We start from the raw sequence: 17,868 nt of genomic DNA on the forward strand, positions 1-17,868 counted from the left end.
TTTTTTTTAATTTGGTCGTCCCTTTCTTAAATTCAGAGCTGGGTTTTTTTTTTTTTGTTTTTTTTTTTTGTTTTTTAATCGGAGGAGTTCGGTATGTGATGATAGTTGGCTAGCGGCGCGTTTTTGCCGGAACATATTTGCCTAAGTGTAAAACCAGAAGTTTTAACAGGCTTTCTCTAATTTTGTTAATTCTCTTGGTATGCCCCCCACTTTTAGTTAAAAACTATTATTGAAAGACATTGGGGAGTTTTGATAAATATCTACTGTAGTATGGAACTTGACTGATAAGTTTTTTGTGTTAATATTGCGATATATTTTGTTTAATAGATTGGAAAATACCTGTTTTTTTAGTTTTGTGGGTTTTCAACGTGAATATTTTAGTAATTTCTAAAAATTGCTTCCCGAAAGTGACCTTCCGTTTTTAGTATTGTGAATAGAAAAGTAGTTACTGTAAAGTTTAGTTTAAAAGGAGCTATGCTTTCCATAGTATTTTCTTTGCCTAAACTGATTTAAGTTGTTTATATGAATGTGTGTGTAGGACAATTAAAGCAGTCACACCGAGGCATACCAAGCTTTTGAAATTTAGGCAGTGCATTGAGTTTATGAGAGATTGTAACTCCTTTGAGATACTTATAATTACTAATGTTACCTCATCAGGGCCTCTGTAATGATCAGGAAGTTTCACCTAATTCAGAATGAATGTCTTATGTGAAGTGAAGTCATGAGCATAATTTTGATAGCTTTTATTTTATTTTGGGTATAGTACATCTCCTAGCTTTTGTGTGCTTAAGTCTCTTAATGTCAGTTATAGATGATTGCTCACAGCTGTTAAATACTAAGGGTACTTTAGTTTAATAAATCTAATGGAGACTTAGCAGTGTATTCATTTCCACACTTAAGTTGTGTCACTTTTCAAGTAGTGATTTAGGGTAGTTTTATATTCAATACTTAGTTAAAATGAATTGAGTTTGAAGTAGTTCAAGATTTACTAACCAATATTTGAAATTTTTATTGTTATAAATATTTGACAAAAATTGTAAGTGGATTTCTATGTCTTCCATGCTATTTGAGAAAATTATCACAAGGGTAATATTAATATTCCATTTTAAAGATGGGGTAGGTTTTACAAAATATCTTTTAAGTGCAAGTCACTGAGAATTGCTGTTTTCTTGGAGACCTTCGGTAATGTTACTTTTTTTTTTTTTTTTAAATGAAGCAGCTAATTGTGATTCCTTCTAGGAATCATTTAAAATTTTTAACTGTGATTTAATTGGGGAAGGGGAGAAGTGTTTCTCATCTTCCACATGTTAGAATTTATATTCCTAGTCTGTTTTTCAGATTTAAAGTACAGTAAGAATTGTCTTAAGTGTGTTACTTATCAAAATCAGCCTATTTTGCATGCAAGTGTTTTTTCTTGCTTTCAGAGTTTTCAGCTTACTAGAACAGTCTTGTTGGCATACTCATAAGGCAGTTAAAAGTTATTATTAAAGTCGGGAGTTTGATTCATTTTCTCTTTTTCATTCAGCATATTGCTTACTGTGTATACTGGATGCAAGGCACCATTTAAGGTGCTTTCATATCCGTCCAAATATATATCTATGTATGTGGCTACTTGGGTTAACTTCATTAGATTTTTTTTTTTTTGAGACTTAGTTTTAAAAATGTTCTGGATTACCAGGTTTTTGAGCACATTTTGTTTTGTTGTTTGATAGATCCTGAAATGTTGTGTCTAAGTGAGCACATGCTCATTTCTTTTGCAGTATTTCCTATTGTTTTAATTTACTCTTATGACTTAAAAACAAGTTTTACATTGTTGTGTATCAAGTTGAATTTATTTAATAATGGTTTGAAGACCATTAGGTGAGTAAAACTAATTTATGTAGCTTCTATTTCTGCCTGGGAATGATTGCTATGTTAACTGATAAACTGAGCAGTATTTTAAATGGGAAAATTCAAATGTCAAATTGCAAGTTCTAGAAAAATTAGAAAATCTTAGCAAGTTAGGAAAGGGTGTATATTTGTACTTATGGGCACTGATCAGCATTTTTAGTTAGCCTGCAGATAGAATCACAATGATTGGATTTCAGTTAAGAATATGGAGTTTAAAAAGCAGTATTAAAGTTGATGGTTAAAAAAATAAAAATAAAACCAGTGCATTTATTTCAGGTTTGATTGAAGTAGGAAATATTCATAATCCAAGCATTATTTTTGCTTTTGGTATTATAAAATATGACTAATTGTTACCATCTATGTTGAGTTTTAAAACATTCTTAACAAAATGAATGAAATTTGATAGGATTTGTTTTGGCACTGATATAATTTTATTCAGATTATATAAATTTTTAAAAACATTAATTTTAAAGCAGAAGGGCATTTTTCAAATATTTGTCAGAATCTTATTTTTTAAATGGAACCAAGTATATAGGTGAACTTTTTATAGAATAAGAAAAAAACCAAACATTTTTTGGACAAAGGAAAACTTGTCATTTGTTTCTTAGGTTGAGTAATTGAACTAGTTGGTTTATTAAGTGTGCTTTCTAGTTGTCACTTTAGAGATGTCTGCATATTTCTAACATCTTATGGGAAAAATTTTTAGTAGACCCTTTAGTAGGTTGAGAGTCAGGATTTTTTTTTTTTTTGTATTGTATCTTAAACACTACTGACAGCTTGCAGGTAATCTTGGGAAAATCTTGGCATTTCTCTTTTCCCTAGTTATCTTATTTGTGAAAGAGTGGATTGAAATTTTTCTAATCTGAAATTCTGTGATTTTGAACTAGAAATAGTAGTGTTATTTTTAAGTGCTCAATTGTTTCATTCTTGGAGTTTAATTTTCCAAAATTGAAAAGTAGATCTGGAGAAACCTTGCACGTTAGAAAATTAAATAAACAATTTTCATAATGTTATTTTTTGGTTGCAGTATGTTTTGTAAAGATGAAAATTTTTGAGGCACTTAACCGTGTTGTAGAATACATCTTTGTTGCTCCGTAATTATTATGTTTTCCACATGGTTTAAGTACTGGTTTTCATAGATTATTGGTAGTCTCAAATTCAGAGTTGAATAGGAACCCTGAATAGGATTTACTTAAGTATATATCTTCGGTATGCATTTATTTAGAGGATGCTGATTAATGTGGAAGTTAACATATAAAACCTAGGAGATAAGTTTTAGAAAAATAGGTAACATATGACACGGTTTTAAAAAATATTTTTTATAGTAGATGGACCAAATACCTTTATTTTGTAAGTGCTTTACATGTGCCAGGTGAGCGCTCTACCAACTGAAGCTATAATCCCAGCCCCATGTGACAGGTTTTTGAGTCAGGAATTCCCACCCTCTATTGAGGTACTTTCAGGACTCAGCCTATGTCTGTCTCTTTTGGAAGGGATGGAGCAGCATATGATGAGTTACATGTGGGGTTTTTTGGCTTGTTTTTTAATTATCAGTGAAATAGAAACTTAGACTAAAATAGGGCTTTAATATCTCACAAACATAAAATGTTATGTGGGAGTAGTATATGGGGAGGTGCTGAAGGAACAGAACTAAATAATTGCTTACACATTTAATTATTCTGTTAGTACTTGTACCTTTGAAAAATTTTTGAGGCATTTACAAAAATTTTAAGTGAAATAAGTACATTTGATTCTTAATATTTTGACTCCCATTGCAAAGTGGCGTGAACATAAAGGGGAGTTGAATTGTTCTTACCTAAACACCGTGTTTTATATAATTTTTAGGAGACAACATAGTATTGAAAGGGTCCACTTTTCTGATCTGTAAAATGGGTTAATAGTTCCTACCTTTTAAAGACTGAGTAGTAATTGATGGGCATGAATCATGTGCTATGTAAGGGTTGGGGTTTGCTTTATAGAATTTTAGTAATAGTTTTACAGAACTTTAGTAATGGTAGTAAAGATTGTTCTAATTATAGCTTTAAGGTGTTAAAGTTTTCTTTTAAAGCATATTTATTTCAGAAACAATTATGTATAATTTTTCAAATATAGCAGTTATAGTATCAATAACACCATTTTAAGAACATCAGAAGGTACTATTAGTATATTTTTTAGGATCAGGGATGAAATGATAAAGCCTCAGAAAATAAAAAAATTTGGTAAATATAAAAAATAAATTACTTTTTGGATAATAGATCTTTAGAAAAAATATGTTGCTAATTCTAAATGTAACTTTTGGTGTGGAACAATGAACAGTAAGGAATATTTGGGTGATTGAAATATCCTGAATTGATGAAGCTTTATTCTGTTGGTAGTGATCACAAGACAAAAGTAAGGGAGCTTGGCTCTTTCATCTGGCTCCTTCTATATATAAATTTGTGGAATTCAAAACCACAATAGCTTGTAATCTTCTTAGAAATTATCAGAGAGGTATTTTGTCAATCTTTTGTTTAAAGAGTATATGTTTTAAACAATTTAATAGAGACTTTGGAATTAATTCTTTAGGTTAGTTTTAGGGTAAATAAATCCAGAGTCAATTTTTTTTAATTCAGAGTTTTTTGAAAGATGGACCCCAAGTTTTTGATTTTGTTATACTTGTTTTGATCTGGAAATTCCTCTCACCTACTGAAGTCATTTTTTTCTTACCCCAATTTCGTGATTATATATTATGTCACTGTGCAATTGTGACAAAATTGTATCCTTTGCAACTTAGGTTGGACAAGTAATACCAAGCAGGTTAATTTCATTCTTACTAGTATTCTAGAAGTCATAGAAAAATAACTGTAATATTAAGCCAGCTATCCTTTAGTTAGCAGAGAGTACTATACCATGTCTATTTTACTTTCTGTTTCAGTGAACTTTTTATTGACTTCAGGAAAATCATGTATTATATTAGTATATTAGAAAAAAATTAGAAACTAGTTATTCTAGGATTTTAAGTTACTCTTCTAATTATATCTAAAAACAATAAAGAACGTTAAATAATAGGAGTCGGGCTGGGGATGTGGCTCGAGCGGTAGCGCGCTCGCCTGGCATGCCTGCGGCCGGGGTTCGATCCTCAGCACCACATACAAAGAAAGATGTTGTGTCCGCCAAAAACTGAAAAATAAATATAAAAAATTCTCTCTTTCCCTCTCTCTCTCTCTCTGTCTCTGTCTCTCTCTCTCTCTCTTTAAAAAAAAATAGGAGTCAAATTTACCATTTTAGAAATAAATTTTAAATTTGTGAAGATTTTTAGTTTTGTGAGAGGCTCTTTTGGTGAAATTATGAATAATTTGGTGAAAGTTAATTACTTTGGAATTAATGAATTATTGAGTGTATGGGATACAAAGCAGTGTCAGTCAGTATGCCATAGCAAATTGGTGAAAATTATAATTTTTTTATCTGAATGGAATTTGAGAACACAGCACTGAAAAATCAACAGTTATAATATTGGAAGCTTTATATACATATAAAATTGAGCATCTTTGGTTACCACAGAGAAGGTAGTCATCAGTTGCTTACCATCCATACTAAAAGCAGTCTTGGAGGTTCAATATTACAGATGGAAAAGGATGATTGAATCAAAAATTTTGATATTAAGGAAATTTAGGTGGTTGTATAGTCTGGCATAACTTATGCTTAAGTTAAAACTGAATTGTGATGAGACTTGTATTATAGACCCTAGGTTATCTATGGCAGTGCAGATGTTGGTAGCCTATTCCAGAGGAAGTACTAGAGAATCCATGGATTTTGAATGTTAGCTGGCCTGTGGTCATATTGGTTTGACCTACTTGATCTCTTTCACTGATACAAAACAGGCACACACTTGTCTGGGCAGAAAGTATGATACAAAAATGCAAAAAAAAAATAATGGATATCACTTAACTTTGGTTTATTTCTGGGGTGTGGAAATACCAAATTTTAGGCAATTTGGTGAAACATGCTTGTCTGAAACAATTTCACTGTCATTGTACATGAAGTAATAGTTATTTTGAGTGCTGAAACTGAAACATTACTAAAAAACGAAACTGGTTGTATTAAGATTTTAAGAATTGAAGGATTTTTCCATCTTTAAATTAGTAGACAGTGATTTTTTTTTCACCTGATTTAACACTAGTGTTAAATCAAAATGTAATGTACATGATGTCTTAAAAAGGATTTCTTATTGCACAAATTTTGCTTAGCAAATATGACTTGACTTAAAAACGAAACTTCAAATGTTTTGTCACGCATGTGTGTGTGTTTATATGTGTTTTAAGTGAGTTTTAGTAGGGTATTCCTAATTTGGTTTATGGAAACCTTGATTCTGAATAGGTTTTGGTTTTGTTTTATAAGCAAGATGCAGTCAGATTGTAATGAATAAAATATGTAAGAGTGTTTTGCATTCTGTTCAAATGACAAATTTTTATTGGTATTTGTATTGATAATTTGAACTGAATTACTAAATGAGTTCTTCATGGTTGACTAAATTGTGGAAATAAGACTTTCAAGCTGTTTTTTTTTTTTTTAAATTCACAATTTCTTAAGAGTAAATAGACCGCCAAGTTTAATTATGATACTTTAATAAGGTTCTATATTAATTATCATACATTTCTAGTTATAAAGAAATTATAGGCATTTAAGTGTTCTGAAAATAGTTAACTTAAAGGATTTGACTTGACATGTAGTTTTTAGTGATCAAGCTTGTGTGATGATGAGGGGAGATTAAAGTTCTGAGGAGGAATTAGTAATGTAATAAAAATTATAAAATTGTAATTAGGAAACGTGGCCTTGATTCACTTTTTAATTTTTTAAATGTATGTCCTTCAACAAATTGTGTTACTTTTGAACTTCAGTTTTCTTTACTTATGAGATAGGGAATCCTTCAGTTTATTTGATAATGATGTTTAAACAAGTTTCAAAACAGTGACACAAATTAAGTATATCACTCTGTGGAGAAGCTATTACAGCAAAAACAAAGTCAGAAATATGTATTTAGCTATAAAGGTTATAGATAAAAATTAACCCATACTTTGTTATACTAGTAACAGATTTATAATTGTTGAAGTTTGGAAATTTTGAGAATATTAGGTGCTGTCTTATAGAGTAATTAAGTAGTAAATAGTTTGTAATTTTATCATAGACTAGAATAGTCATAAAAATAAGAATTGTATTCCATTATACTAGTATTAAATCAAAATGTAATGAACAACAGAGGTCTTTAGGTTGGACAGAATTGTGAAAAGAAAGTGAAATGCTGGGCTGGGAATTTAGCCCATTGGTAGATTGCTTGTTTAGTATGTGTGAGTCCCTGGGTTTGAACTAGCAATGAAAGCAACAACAAAAAAATGGGAAAAAAATATCCAAAAACCTGACATTTTATGAGTATTGAAGACGTAAGGATGAAGTGAATAACCAAGACAAGTCAGATTATACTGGTGCCAAACATTAGTTGGATCTTATTTCATAAAGTCTTAATTGATCTAACCTTATTTTAAACAATTTGTTGAAAAGATATTCAAAACTTTTCTCCCTATTTGAGGGTTTTTTCCCCCCCAACATAAAGGGTCAACATGTAGTTCATGATATATGGAGTATAGCTGACTCTCATGGTCAGGTTCTATGCTAAGAACATCATATGTTGAAAATAATTTAATAAATTATGACTACCTTCTGATGTGATGGCTGTTGCATGCCAATTCATATAGATGAGGGGACACTGAAGTTTAAAAATATTTTCTCCAGCTGGTTGTGGTGCGTGTCTGTAATCCCAGTAACTAGGGAGGCTGAGGCAGGAAGATTGAGAGTTCAAACCCAGCCTCAGCAACTTATTGAGGCACTTAGCAACTCAGTGAGACCCCCCCCTCTCTAAATAAAATACAAAAAAAGGCTGGACATGTGGCTCAGTAGTTAAGCGCCCCTAGGTTCAATATCTGGTAACAAAAGAGTGTTTTCTCCATGCTCCTGGTTAGCAAGTTTAAACCCAGGATGTTTGTATCATATTTCCTTCAAAATTACTAATTTTTCTTTAAAAATTATTAAGGAAAGTTCTTAATGATATTATGTCTGGTGGAAAGCAGTGTCTTTCAGATCCTTTATATTGTATTAACTTTTAACAATACCTTATGATAATGGCAAACTTTTCTTGGCTAGAAAGGATAGCTGTTTATATAAAATAACATACTAAGCCAAAAGAAGTTTGTTTAGATAAAGATGCAGGATAATAAGCCGTTCAGCTCAGTTTCTTTCCATTTTCCTTCTAGGCTTCACAGTTCACATCCTCAAAAGATGATTGTAGTATTCAAATTCCGCTTGAAATTCTAGAAATAGTTTTATGTGAAATGTGAGAAAGGAATGATAAGGGTCTATGATTTGGGACAAGATGGACAAGGGATGAAGAGAGTTGCCTCTGTTTCACAGAGTTCTGTAATCTTTGCTCTTAGAAACATAGCTAGAACTGTGGATTATTCTTCAGAGGAATAGTTGGTATACTATAGCTGTTTTGGATAAATTGTGTAAGAAACTTTTTTTTAAGACCTGAGGTAAGAATGACTTAATACATTTTTAAAGTGTTTTTTTTTTTTTTAAATGTAAATAGTAGGTAGCTCCCGAAACCTAAAATCTGACCCATGCTTGCTGATCTGTACTTTGGATAATGTAGCATGATATTTTAAAAAAGGATACCTTTGTTTAATTCATATTTTAACCATTAATTATAGACAGGTAACCAAAGATTTCTTTTACTATAGCAAGTAATTCTCAATTGAGAATGGAGTTGGAAGGTTTATAAGAAGTTTGAAAAAGCTTCCATGAGTCTCTGGTTAAGCCTGTAGAGTAGTGAATCTCAATGGGGTAGCATCAGGGGTAGCATCCATAAAGCAGGTTCTTCATGGAGGGAAGAGATAAACCAGTGTTTGTTCATCAAAAGGGGCATGTGTTAAATTTGAGCACAACTAATAAGTGGTCATTTGAAAATTTTTATAGTAATCAATTTTTAAGGGATTAGTAACTTTAATCCATATTTATAACAAATTTCAAATTAAAAAATAATCTTAAAAATGTTAGGTTCGTCACATTGAATTTTTACAGCCATTTTAGGAGGCTTTTTAGGATTGTCAACATATCATTGTAGTTGTATCTTCTACTTTTACCCTTAGATTTTAAAAGAGAGTATTCCCTTTAGCCTATAAGCATTTGTGCTTTTATTCTAGTTTTTTTTTTTTAGTAGTGAAAGTGAATGGTAAAATATTTTTTTTTCTGGCTTAGTTTAATGTGTGTTGACAATTATTCAAAATGTCACTTGTTTTTCTCTTTGCCCATTAGTATATAAATACATTTTGAAGCATCAGGTAATTCATGAGGCAGTATGAATGTAAGTTCTAATGCTAGAATATTTTAATTTGACTACCTCTACTATACAGTTATTGTGTGTAACCATAAAATAGTTGCTGTATTTTTTGGGAAATAATTTCTTTATGGAATAAGAATAGTAAGAGTATGTAACCACATTTACTGTAGGGCCTGGCATTTATAGTGTGGAATCGATATGTTAGCTATGTTAGTGGGTTATTAATCATATATTTATGTATATATATCTAATCAAATATATTTATACATAATCATATTTATCATACTTAGTTTTATAATTTGGTCATACCTTTATGTGTTGAATATCTTAAAAGTTTGAAAACAGCTACTATGGTTACAGAAAGTAATGAGTCTTACTAAATAATAGTGTACAACAGATACTGAGAATCCAAATATAGTCATGTATTAAGGATTTTATTACAATGTGACTTAATGTCTTCCTTTTAATAATTTTCTAATAAAATAAAAAGCTAATTTAAACTAAAAGCCTTAAGTTAAAATTAAAGATGAGGTTCCTACTAACTTGGAAATTAAAAGTCATTTGTAGGGCTGGGGCTGTAGATCAGTGGTAGAGTGCTTGCCTCGCATGTGTGGGGCACTGGGTTCAATCCTCAGCATCACATAAAAAAATAAAGATATTTTAAAAAAGGTCATGTATAACCATAAACAATTTTAACTGTCAAAAGTTGTTTTACGTTTTAAATGGTCATAGTGACATGGTTTAATATTTATGAAGAACATGAGTATAATTTATGTGTTTATAAAGAAGGTTTAGAATAAGGCAGTAGAAAAGTATACTTTTATTTTTTAAAAAGTTTGCTTGCTATATGTGTGTGTACATAAAGTAGTTGAGAGAAAAAAAATTCAGGGCCCCTGTTTTTTTTTTTTTTTTTGTAGTTTCTGGTAAAATAGAGAAGAAAAACCTCAGATATATAATCTTAAACTCTAAATGCATAATCACAAACTGATGTGAATTAAAAAGGAATCATGGAAAGTGTCAACAGAGAAAAGAGTCTTTGTAAAGAACAAAAGAAGTTACATTGGAGGGACTATCTGAAGCATATAGAAGAGTTGTTTGGATAAGAGGGGTGTCAGAAATGCAGAAAGTGTGCCACATGGGAAAAGCCTGACAGGAAAGAGTATAGGTAAAGAACCTGAAAGAAGTCCATTGTATCTGAATTGTGGAGTGAGAGCTAGTGGGGAATGGGAATGTGCCAGATAAGTAGACCATTTTAGGAATTTGGATCTGTATCTAAAAAGAGCAAGGAAAGCCTCTGTAGTGTTTTAAGTTTAGAGGTGACTTGATCATATGTGTGTTTTGGAAAGAATTTTATTTGCAATATAGAAAATAGAGTTGGATAAGGTGGAAGGCATGAGTAAGTATGGGAAAGATAGAGTTTGTTGTGAAGATGATTTGAACTTTTGGGCAGGTTGTTATTATGGAGATAGAGGTAGATAGGTTTAAGAATAAGAAGAAAAAGTCAGGTGGATTTGGTGACAGATTGGATACTGGGGTGGGATAGGTGGGAGGCCCAAGCAGTGAGAAAAGTTATGACTCCTTGTTCCAGTTTTAAGTTTGGAAAGATAGTGTTGATGTTCATCAAGGTAGGGAATGTTTTGGGGGTCAGTGTTGAATTTTGGGAGGAAAAGAGGGTCTGGATTTGGGTTCTGGGACCTAGAACTTTAAGAAACTTCATTTAATGGCTAGGTAGAAGAGGATAAGCCTATAAAGGACAAAGAGAAGGAATGGTTAAAGAGATAGGAGGAAAACCAAGGAGTCTGGCAGATGTTAAGAGAACGTAGGGTTTGCAAAGGAGTGAATGAATGCTCAACTGGGTTAGAGATATTGAGATAGTATAGATTTGTCAACAAGTAAGGTGAACTTTTAGTAAGAGCCCTTCTAATGTCAGGAGGATGAAAGCTTGTATGTAGTAGGTTGAAGTGAGAGTGAGAGATGAGATGAGACTGACGATAGACTATTTTTTATTTTTATTTTTTTAAAGAGAGAGTGAGAGAGAATTTTTTAATATTTATTTTTTAGTTTTCAGTGGACACAACATCTTTTTTGTTTTGTATGTGGTGCTGAGGATCGAACCCAGGCCGCACGCATGCCAGGCGAGCGCGCCTCCGCTTGAACCACATCCCCAGCCCCAATAGACTGTTTTTTAAAAACCATGTTTCTAAAGAGGAGAAGAAAGGGAAAGTGATAGCTGGGGTATTAATGTTGAGAAGGGATGGGTTAGAGAAGTCAAGTCAGGATTTTTGGTTTTTGCCCAAGTTGAAAGCAGAGTGAGCATGTTTAAATGTAGGTGGAGATGTTAAGGAAGGGGGGAACATAAGGATTGTGGAGGACTAATTTATAGTTTAGGATTTCCATTAAGTTAGAGAATTTGGTTGTTGGGATAGTCCATATAGGTGTTGGTATAAAATACTTTTGAGTTAGGATTCAAAGCATTAGGGGGATTAGATCTTAGATATTAATAGGGGCAATTATGTTAATAAGATGTAGGATAAATACAGATGCTGGTAGCCTTATAGATTTTATGAGAAAACAGCTTCAGCTTTCCTCTTGTGGCAAATACCTCAGAGAGTGCTAAGAGGAACCAAATGTAGAGTCAGGCATTGAGATTTGTATCCCTGATGCTTAAGTAAGAATGCTTTGTAACTTTGTTTTGTCTAAAATTTTGTTTGAAAATATGTTTTGTGGGGGCTGGGGATGTGGCTCAAGCGGTAGCGCGCTCGCCTGGCATGCGTGTGGCCCGGGTTCGATCCTCAGCACCACATACAAAGATGTTGTGTCCGCCAAATAAATAAATAATTAAATATTAAAAAAAAATATGTTTTGTGGCTTTAAAAAGTGACTAAAATCATTAGAATCATTAGACTATGTAAATATAAAATATTTTTTGCTTTATTTTTATGTGCTAGGATAGGTGTTGAAAATGTTTTGGTTTTTTAGCAGTGAAGTAGTAATTTTTACATTTTCTTTTTAAAAAATATTTTTATTAGCTATTGATGGACCTTTAATTATTTGTTTTATATGTTGTGCTGAGAATTGAACCCAGTGCCTCACACATGCTAGGCAAGTGCTGTACCACTGAGCCACAACCCCAGCCCCAATTTTTACATTTTCTCATGTGTTTATTTATCTAATAGTTTATTAAGCACTTAACTTCAAGTCCTACATTAGATACCATGTAGACAGATAAACAAGGTTTAATCCTATATCTTTTATATAGGATATGAACAAGTTAACCAGCAATTTTAGTATTAGTGAAAGGGTCTTTTGAATCCCCAGATTGGGCAAGAACCTGTGTGTTTCTGTGAATGAGAATCATAGTTATTAGATTTCCACTGAAGGTTAAGTATCAAGTTATATTAAGAACAATTAATTTGATAAATACTATAGAATGCCAGGAGATGAAGGAACATTTGAAAAGGAATATAATGTCCTACAGGAACACAAAGAATGTACATAAAGAAGGGGCAGAGTTGTGAATAGATCATGGAAGTCAGTGAGGCATATAGATTAAAACATGAAAGAGATTGAGGTGCGGAAGTGGGTGTGTAAAAAGAAGATTGCCAGCATAGGAATCAGCTTCTATAAAGTCTCAAAAGCTGGAGAAAATATGAGGAGTTTAAGAACTGAAGTGAAAGTTGATTTTTGAAAAATCAAAATATATTATCAAAGAAAGCTTTAGACAAAGTGACTCAAAAAAGATAGAATTCTGCAGTACAGATTTTCAGGTTTTGTACCTGGAAAAAGATATTTTTGCCAGCAGTTGATAAAACAGGATCATCACAGAACTGAAGTTAGTAAGTAATGAACTTTATTTTTTTGAAGTATAATTTTGGAGGGTGGTGTGGGTACCAGAGATTGAACTCAGGGGCACTCAACCACTGAGCCACATCCTCAGCCCTATTTTGTATTTTTATATTTTATTTAGAGACAGGGTCTCACTGAATTGCTTAGTGCCTCGCTTTTGCTGAGGCTGGTTTTGAACTCGGGATCCTGCTGCCTCAGCCTCCTGAGCCACTGGGATTACAGGTGTGTGCCACCACACACAGCTGAAGTATAAATTTTTAAAGGAATTTTGAGCATTTAAGAAATTACATTGAAATAATTACCACATATAAGTTTAGAACTGAAAGGGACCTTAAAAATATTCTAGACTTTTTCATTTAAATTTTATCTTTTATAACTTTTAAATTTTGTTTTTGACATATAAATGTTTCTACATATTTATGAGGTACAGTGTATGTTTTTTTGTTTGTTTTTGTACTAGGGATTGAACCCAGGGTACTTTACCATGGAGCTATATCCCCAGTCTTTTTATTTTTTATTTTGAGACAGAATTTGCTAAGTTGCTGAGACTGGCAACTCTGCCTCCTTTAATCCTTCCTATTGCTGGGTTCACAGGCGTGCACATCCCACCCGGCCACTGTGTTATTTTGATACATATATACCTTATGTGATGATCAAATTAGGGTATTTAGCATATCTATCACCTCATAAATTTATCATTTCTTTATGCTAAGAACATTTAAAGTCTTCCCTCTAGCTATTTTGAAATATTTTGGTAACCATAGTCACCTTACTATGCAGTAGAGTTGAAGAACATACTGGAAAAGATCAGAGAAAAGTGTAAATATAGTTTTTAAGTTCTCATATTTTGTTATATTTTCTTCTAAATACTTTTTAATGTCAGGTTTTAAATTTTTTTTTTTAGTTGTCGATAGACCTTTATTTTATTCATTTATTTATATGTGGTGCTGAGAATCGAACCCAGTGCCTCACATTGGTCAGGCAAGCGCTGTACCTCTGAGCCACAATCCCAGCCCAAATGTCAGTTTTATTTAATCATACTAGCGGTTTCTGGAAAATGTTCTAAGTGAATATGATATTATGGAAAAAAGGGGTGTTGTAGCTAAAGTTTAGAAAATTGTGGTTGAAATAAAATTAAATAGATGTATCTGAAGATTTCTTAATGTCAGTGGACTTTTAAAATCTCCAACTAGGTACGTAGTGTGAAAATTTGCATTATGCATGTTTTATTAGAACTCCTTTTTGTAAAGTTTTTGATTCTGCCAAGACTTTTTAACTACCTACTGTGTGCCGGACTCTGCAGTTTAAAATGATCAAAGTGTGACAGTATGACTCCATCTTATCCACAATAGCAGTATGTTATGATGAAAAGTAAGATGGGTTTCCCTTTTTGGTTCCAGCTTAGGAGGAAGTGTAATAACCAACTTTTAAAGAATATCACTCGTGGTCTTGTGCAGTGGTGTGTTACAGATAATTACAGGATGGAATGAAATGGTTTAATTCCTTATCTACTCCTCATTAGTCCTATCATAAAAAATTCATCTTAAAAACTCATGAATTGGAGAGCAGTTTTGAAACTGCTTGGTCTCAGAACCCCTTTACACTAAATATTATTGAGGTCCCTTTATGTGGGTTATAATTTATTGGTATTTACCATAATAGTGACTTACCACTTGACACATTAGAAGCCTAGTGAATACTTTCATGTTAATACAAATAATAGTATAAATTTTATAAAAACTTCTGTGAGGAGAGGTGTTGTTTTACATTTTTGTCGATCTTTGGGGTCTAGATTAATACAGGACTGTTAGAATTCCATATCAGTTTCTACATTCAATCTTTGTGATATCTCTAGTCATATATGTAGTAAAAAAGGAAATGCAGTATCAATGGTATTCATTTTTTTATCTGTAAAACCTCCAGGGGTTTCTAGAACATGCTTTTGAAAACACCTTTAATGGTGCAGTTAGGTACTTAACTGACATCTTTTATACCTTGGTAGCTGTATATAAAGTGATAAAATAGTATATTTTTGTTCTAATTTAAATCTGTTTAAATTGTGTGGTACTGCTCATTTCTTTAAAGACAAGAGTATAAAAATATCAGCATTTCATAATTGGTTTCAAATGCTAACAGAAATTAATCAGTGTTTTGGAGTTGTTCCTAAAGTTTTTATGGTAGTTAGGTTTATTTTATATTTGAAACTTGCCTAAAGCAAGAGTTGGAATTTTGGCTTTTATAAAAGATTTTTGGTAAGTTATAAAATTCGGTGTAGATATTAAGTGTTCTTAAGTTTTGTAATGAGAATATAAACTTGTCAATTATTTAATCCTTTTTTTTTTTAGAGAGAGAGAGAGAATTTTAATATTTATTTTTTAGTTATCCGCGGACACAACATCCTTTGTTTGTATGTGGTGCTGAGGATCGAATCCGGGCTGCATGCATGCCAAGCGAGAGCGCTACCGCTTGAGCCACATCCCCAGCCCCAATTGTTTAATTCTTAATTATTCTGGAGATTTTCTTCATAATATCAGGGTCTCAAAAACATTTATTGTCTTTTGTAGTTGGATGATTTTTTTCTTTGGTTGTTTCTTAAAGTTCTTGAAAAATCCAAGTGATAAACTGAAATATATAATGCTATGTTTTTTATTCATTAGCATTTTCATTGACTAGCATCTGTTAATTCATATATCTTGCTACATTTAGGTTACATTAGTTTTTAGCTTTTTTTTTTTTTTTGGTCTTCAGCGGACTAAGTGATGGTTAGTGCAGCTATTTTTTATGAAACAAGTGGTTTTACATTCCACTTGTTGTAAAGAATTATATAATTTTACATAACAAATATTTTTGTTTGTCTTTCACATAATAGGTGAAGTATTACAGGCATCTGGCACCTGATCACTTGCTGCAAATATGTCATCGACTAGGACCACTTCTTGAACAAGAAATTCCTCAAAGTGTTCCTGGAGTACAAACTTTATTAGGAGCTGGAAGACAGTCCTTGCTACGTACAAATAAAAGTAAGGAAATTTTCCAGTATAATTTAGACATTCTTTTTCTCACTTTGTTCTTGTGTCCTATTTTTGTATTCATAAAAATATGTGTGTTTAATAGGCTGCAAGCATGTTGTATGGAAAGGATCTGCTCTGGCTGCATTGCATTGTGGAAGACCACCTGAGTCACCAATTAACTATGGTAGCCCACCCAGCATTGGTGAGTTGAGTTCTTTTTATAATTGATATCCTCTTGGTAAATAGTATTTGAAAATAAAAAGTTTTTTATTTACTGTGCTGTCACAGAATCTCATATGCATCAGCATTCAAAGAGGAAAGAACTATCAGATTTTTTCTTACATTAATAGTTTTAATAACAAAGTCATAATAATGTGTAATTATGGAACATATACATTGTGCCTTGTGTAAGCTAATTAGCTCTTTAGTGTTTTATTTTTACAAACCTTTTTTACTAAACTGGATGTTATTAGATTGAGTTTAGTAGTGTTAGTATCACAATTCAGATTTGTTACTGTAGAAAACAAAAGCAGTTTGGTTATCCGTAAGTCCTGTGCATATTTTTGTCTATAAAATTTCAAAGAAGAACTGTTGCAGATAGGTCTTCCTCTTGAGTTCAATATTTCTTTCACTTCAACTACTTCTAGATCCTTGTTTTACCTGGGATTGATATAGCATTTTCTGAACTAGACTTAATTGCTTCCATTTTCCACCTTTCTTCCTTCCAGCATACTATGTGACACTGTAATAGTAATCTTATTCAGTTCTCCTATTACTGTGTCTTTCTTTTACTCAAGAACTTATGAAGAAGTTGATTATAATATTTTTTTCAGTTTTTTATTTATTTTTTTTATTATTGTTCAAAACATTACAGAGCTCTTGACATATCATATTTCATACATTTGATTCAAGTGGATTATGAACTCCCATTTTTACCCTGTATACAGATTGCAGAATCACATGGGTTACACATCCACGTTTTACATACTGCCATACTAGTGTATGTTGTATTCTTCTGCCCTTCCTATCCCCTTCCTATCCCCCCTCCCCTCTCTCTACCTCATCTATCATAACTCATTTCTCTCTCGTTTTTTTTTCACCCTTTCCCCTCACTTCCTCTTGTATGTAATTTTGTATAACAGTGAGGGTCTCCTTCCATTTCCATGCAATTTCCCTTCTCTCTCCCTTTCCCTCCCACCTCTCATCCCTGTTTAATGATAATCTTCTTCTCATGCTCTTCCTCCCTGCTCTGTTCTTAGTTGCCCTCCTTATATCAAAGAAGACATTTGGCATTTGTTTTTTAGGGATTGGCTAGCTTCACTTAGCATAATCTGCTCTAATGCCATCCATTTCCCTGCAAATGCCATGATTTTGTCATTTTTTATTGCTGAGTAATACTGCATTGTGTATAAATGCCACATTTTTTTATCCATTCATCTATTGAAGGGCATCTAGGTTGGTTCCACAGTCTTGCTATTATGAATTGTGCTGCTATGAACATCGATGTAGCTGTATCCCTATAATACGCTCTTTTAAGGTCTTTGGGGAATAGTCCGAGAAGGGGAATAGATGGGTCAAATGGTGGTTCCATTCCTAGCTTTCCCTGGAATCTCCATACTGTTTTCCAAATTGGCCCCACCAATTTGCAGTCCCACCAGCAATATACAGGTGTACCCTTTTCCCCACATCCTCAACAGCATTGTTGTTGTTTGACTTCATAATGGCTTCCAATCTTACTGGAGTGAGATGGTA

At 32.4% G+C, this 17,868-nt stretch overlaps 1 protein-coding gene across 1 annotated transcript in view; it reads left to right on the plus strand.

Moving 5' to 3' along the window:
* LOC107159953 (pleckstrin homology domain interacting protein) overlaps positions 1 to 17,868 on the plus strand; it is a 198,935-nt gene that overhangs the window by 78,556 nt on the left and 102,511 nt on the right. Inside the window, exons 2-3 of the mRNA XM_015506594.2 lie at positions 15,975 to 16,125; positions 16,220 to 16,318. Of these exons, the coding sequence (XP_015362080.1) occupies positions 15,975 to 16,125; positions 16,220 to 16,318 (250 nt within the window). The remainder of the gene's footprint in view (positions 1 to 15,974; positions 16,126 to 16,219; positions 16,319 to 17,868) is intronic.

This window comes from Marmota marmota, unplaced genomic scaffold, assembly GCF_001458135.2.
Source record: "Marmota marmota marmota unplaced genomic scaffold, marMar, whole genome shotgun sequence".
NCBI lineage: Eukaryota > Metazoa > Chordata > Mammalia > Rodentia > Sciuridae > Marmota > Marmota marmota.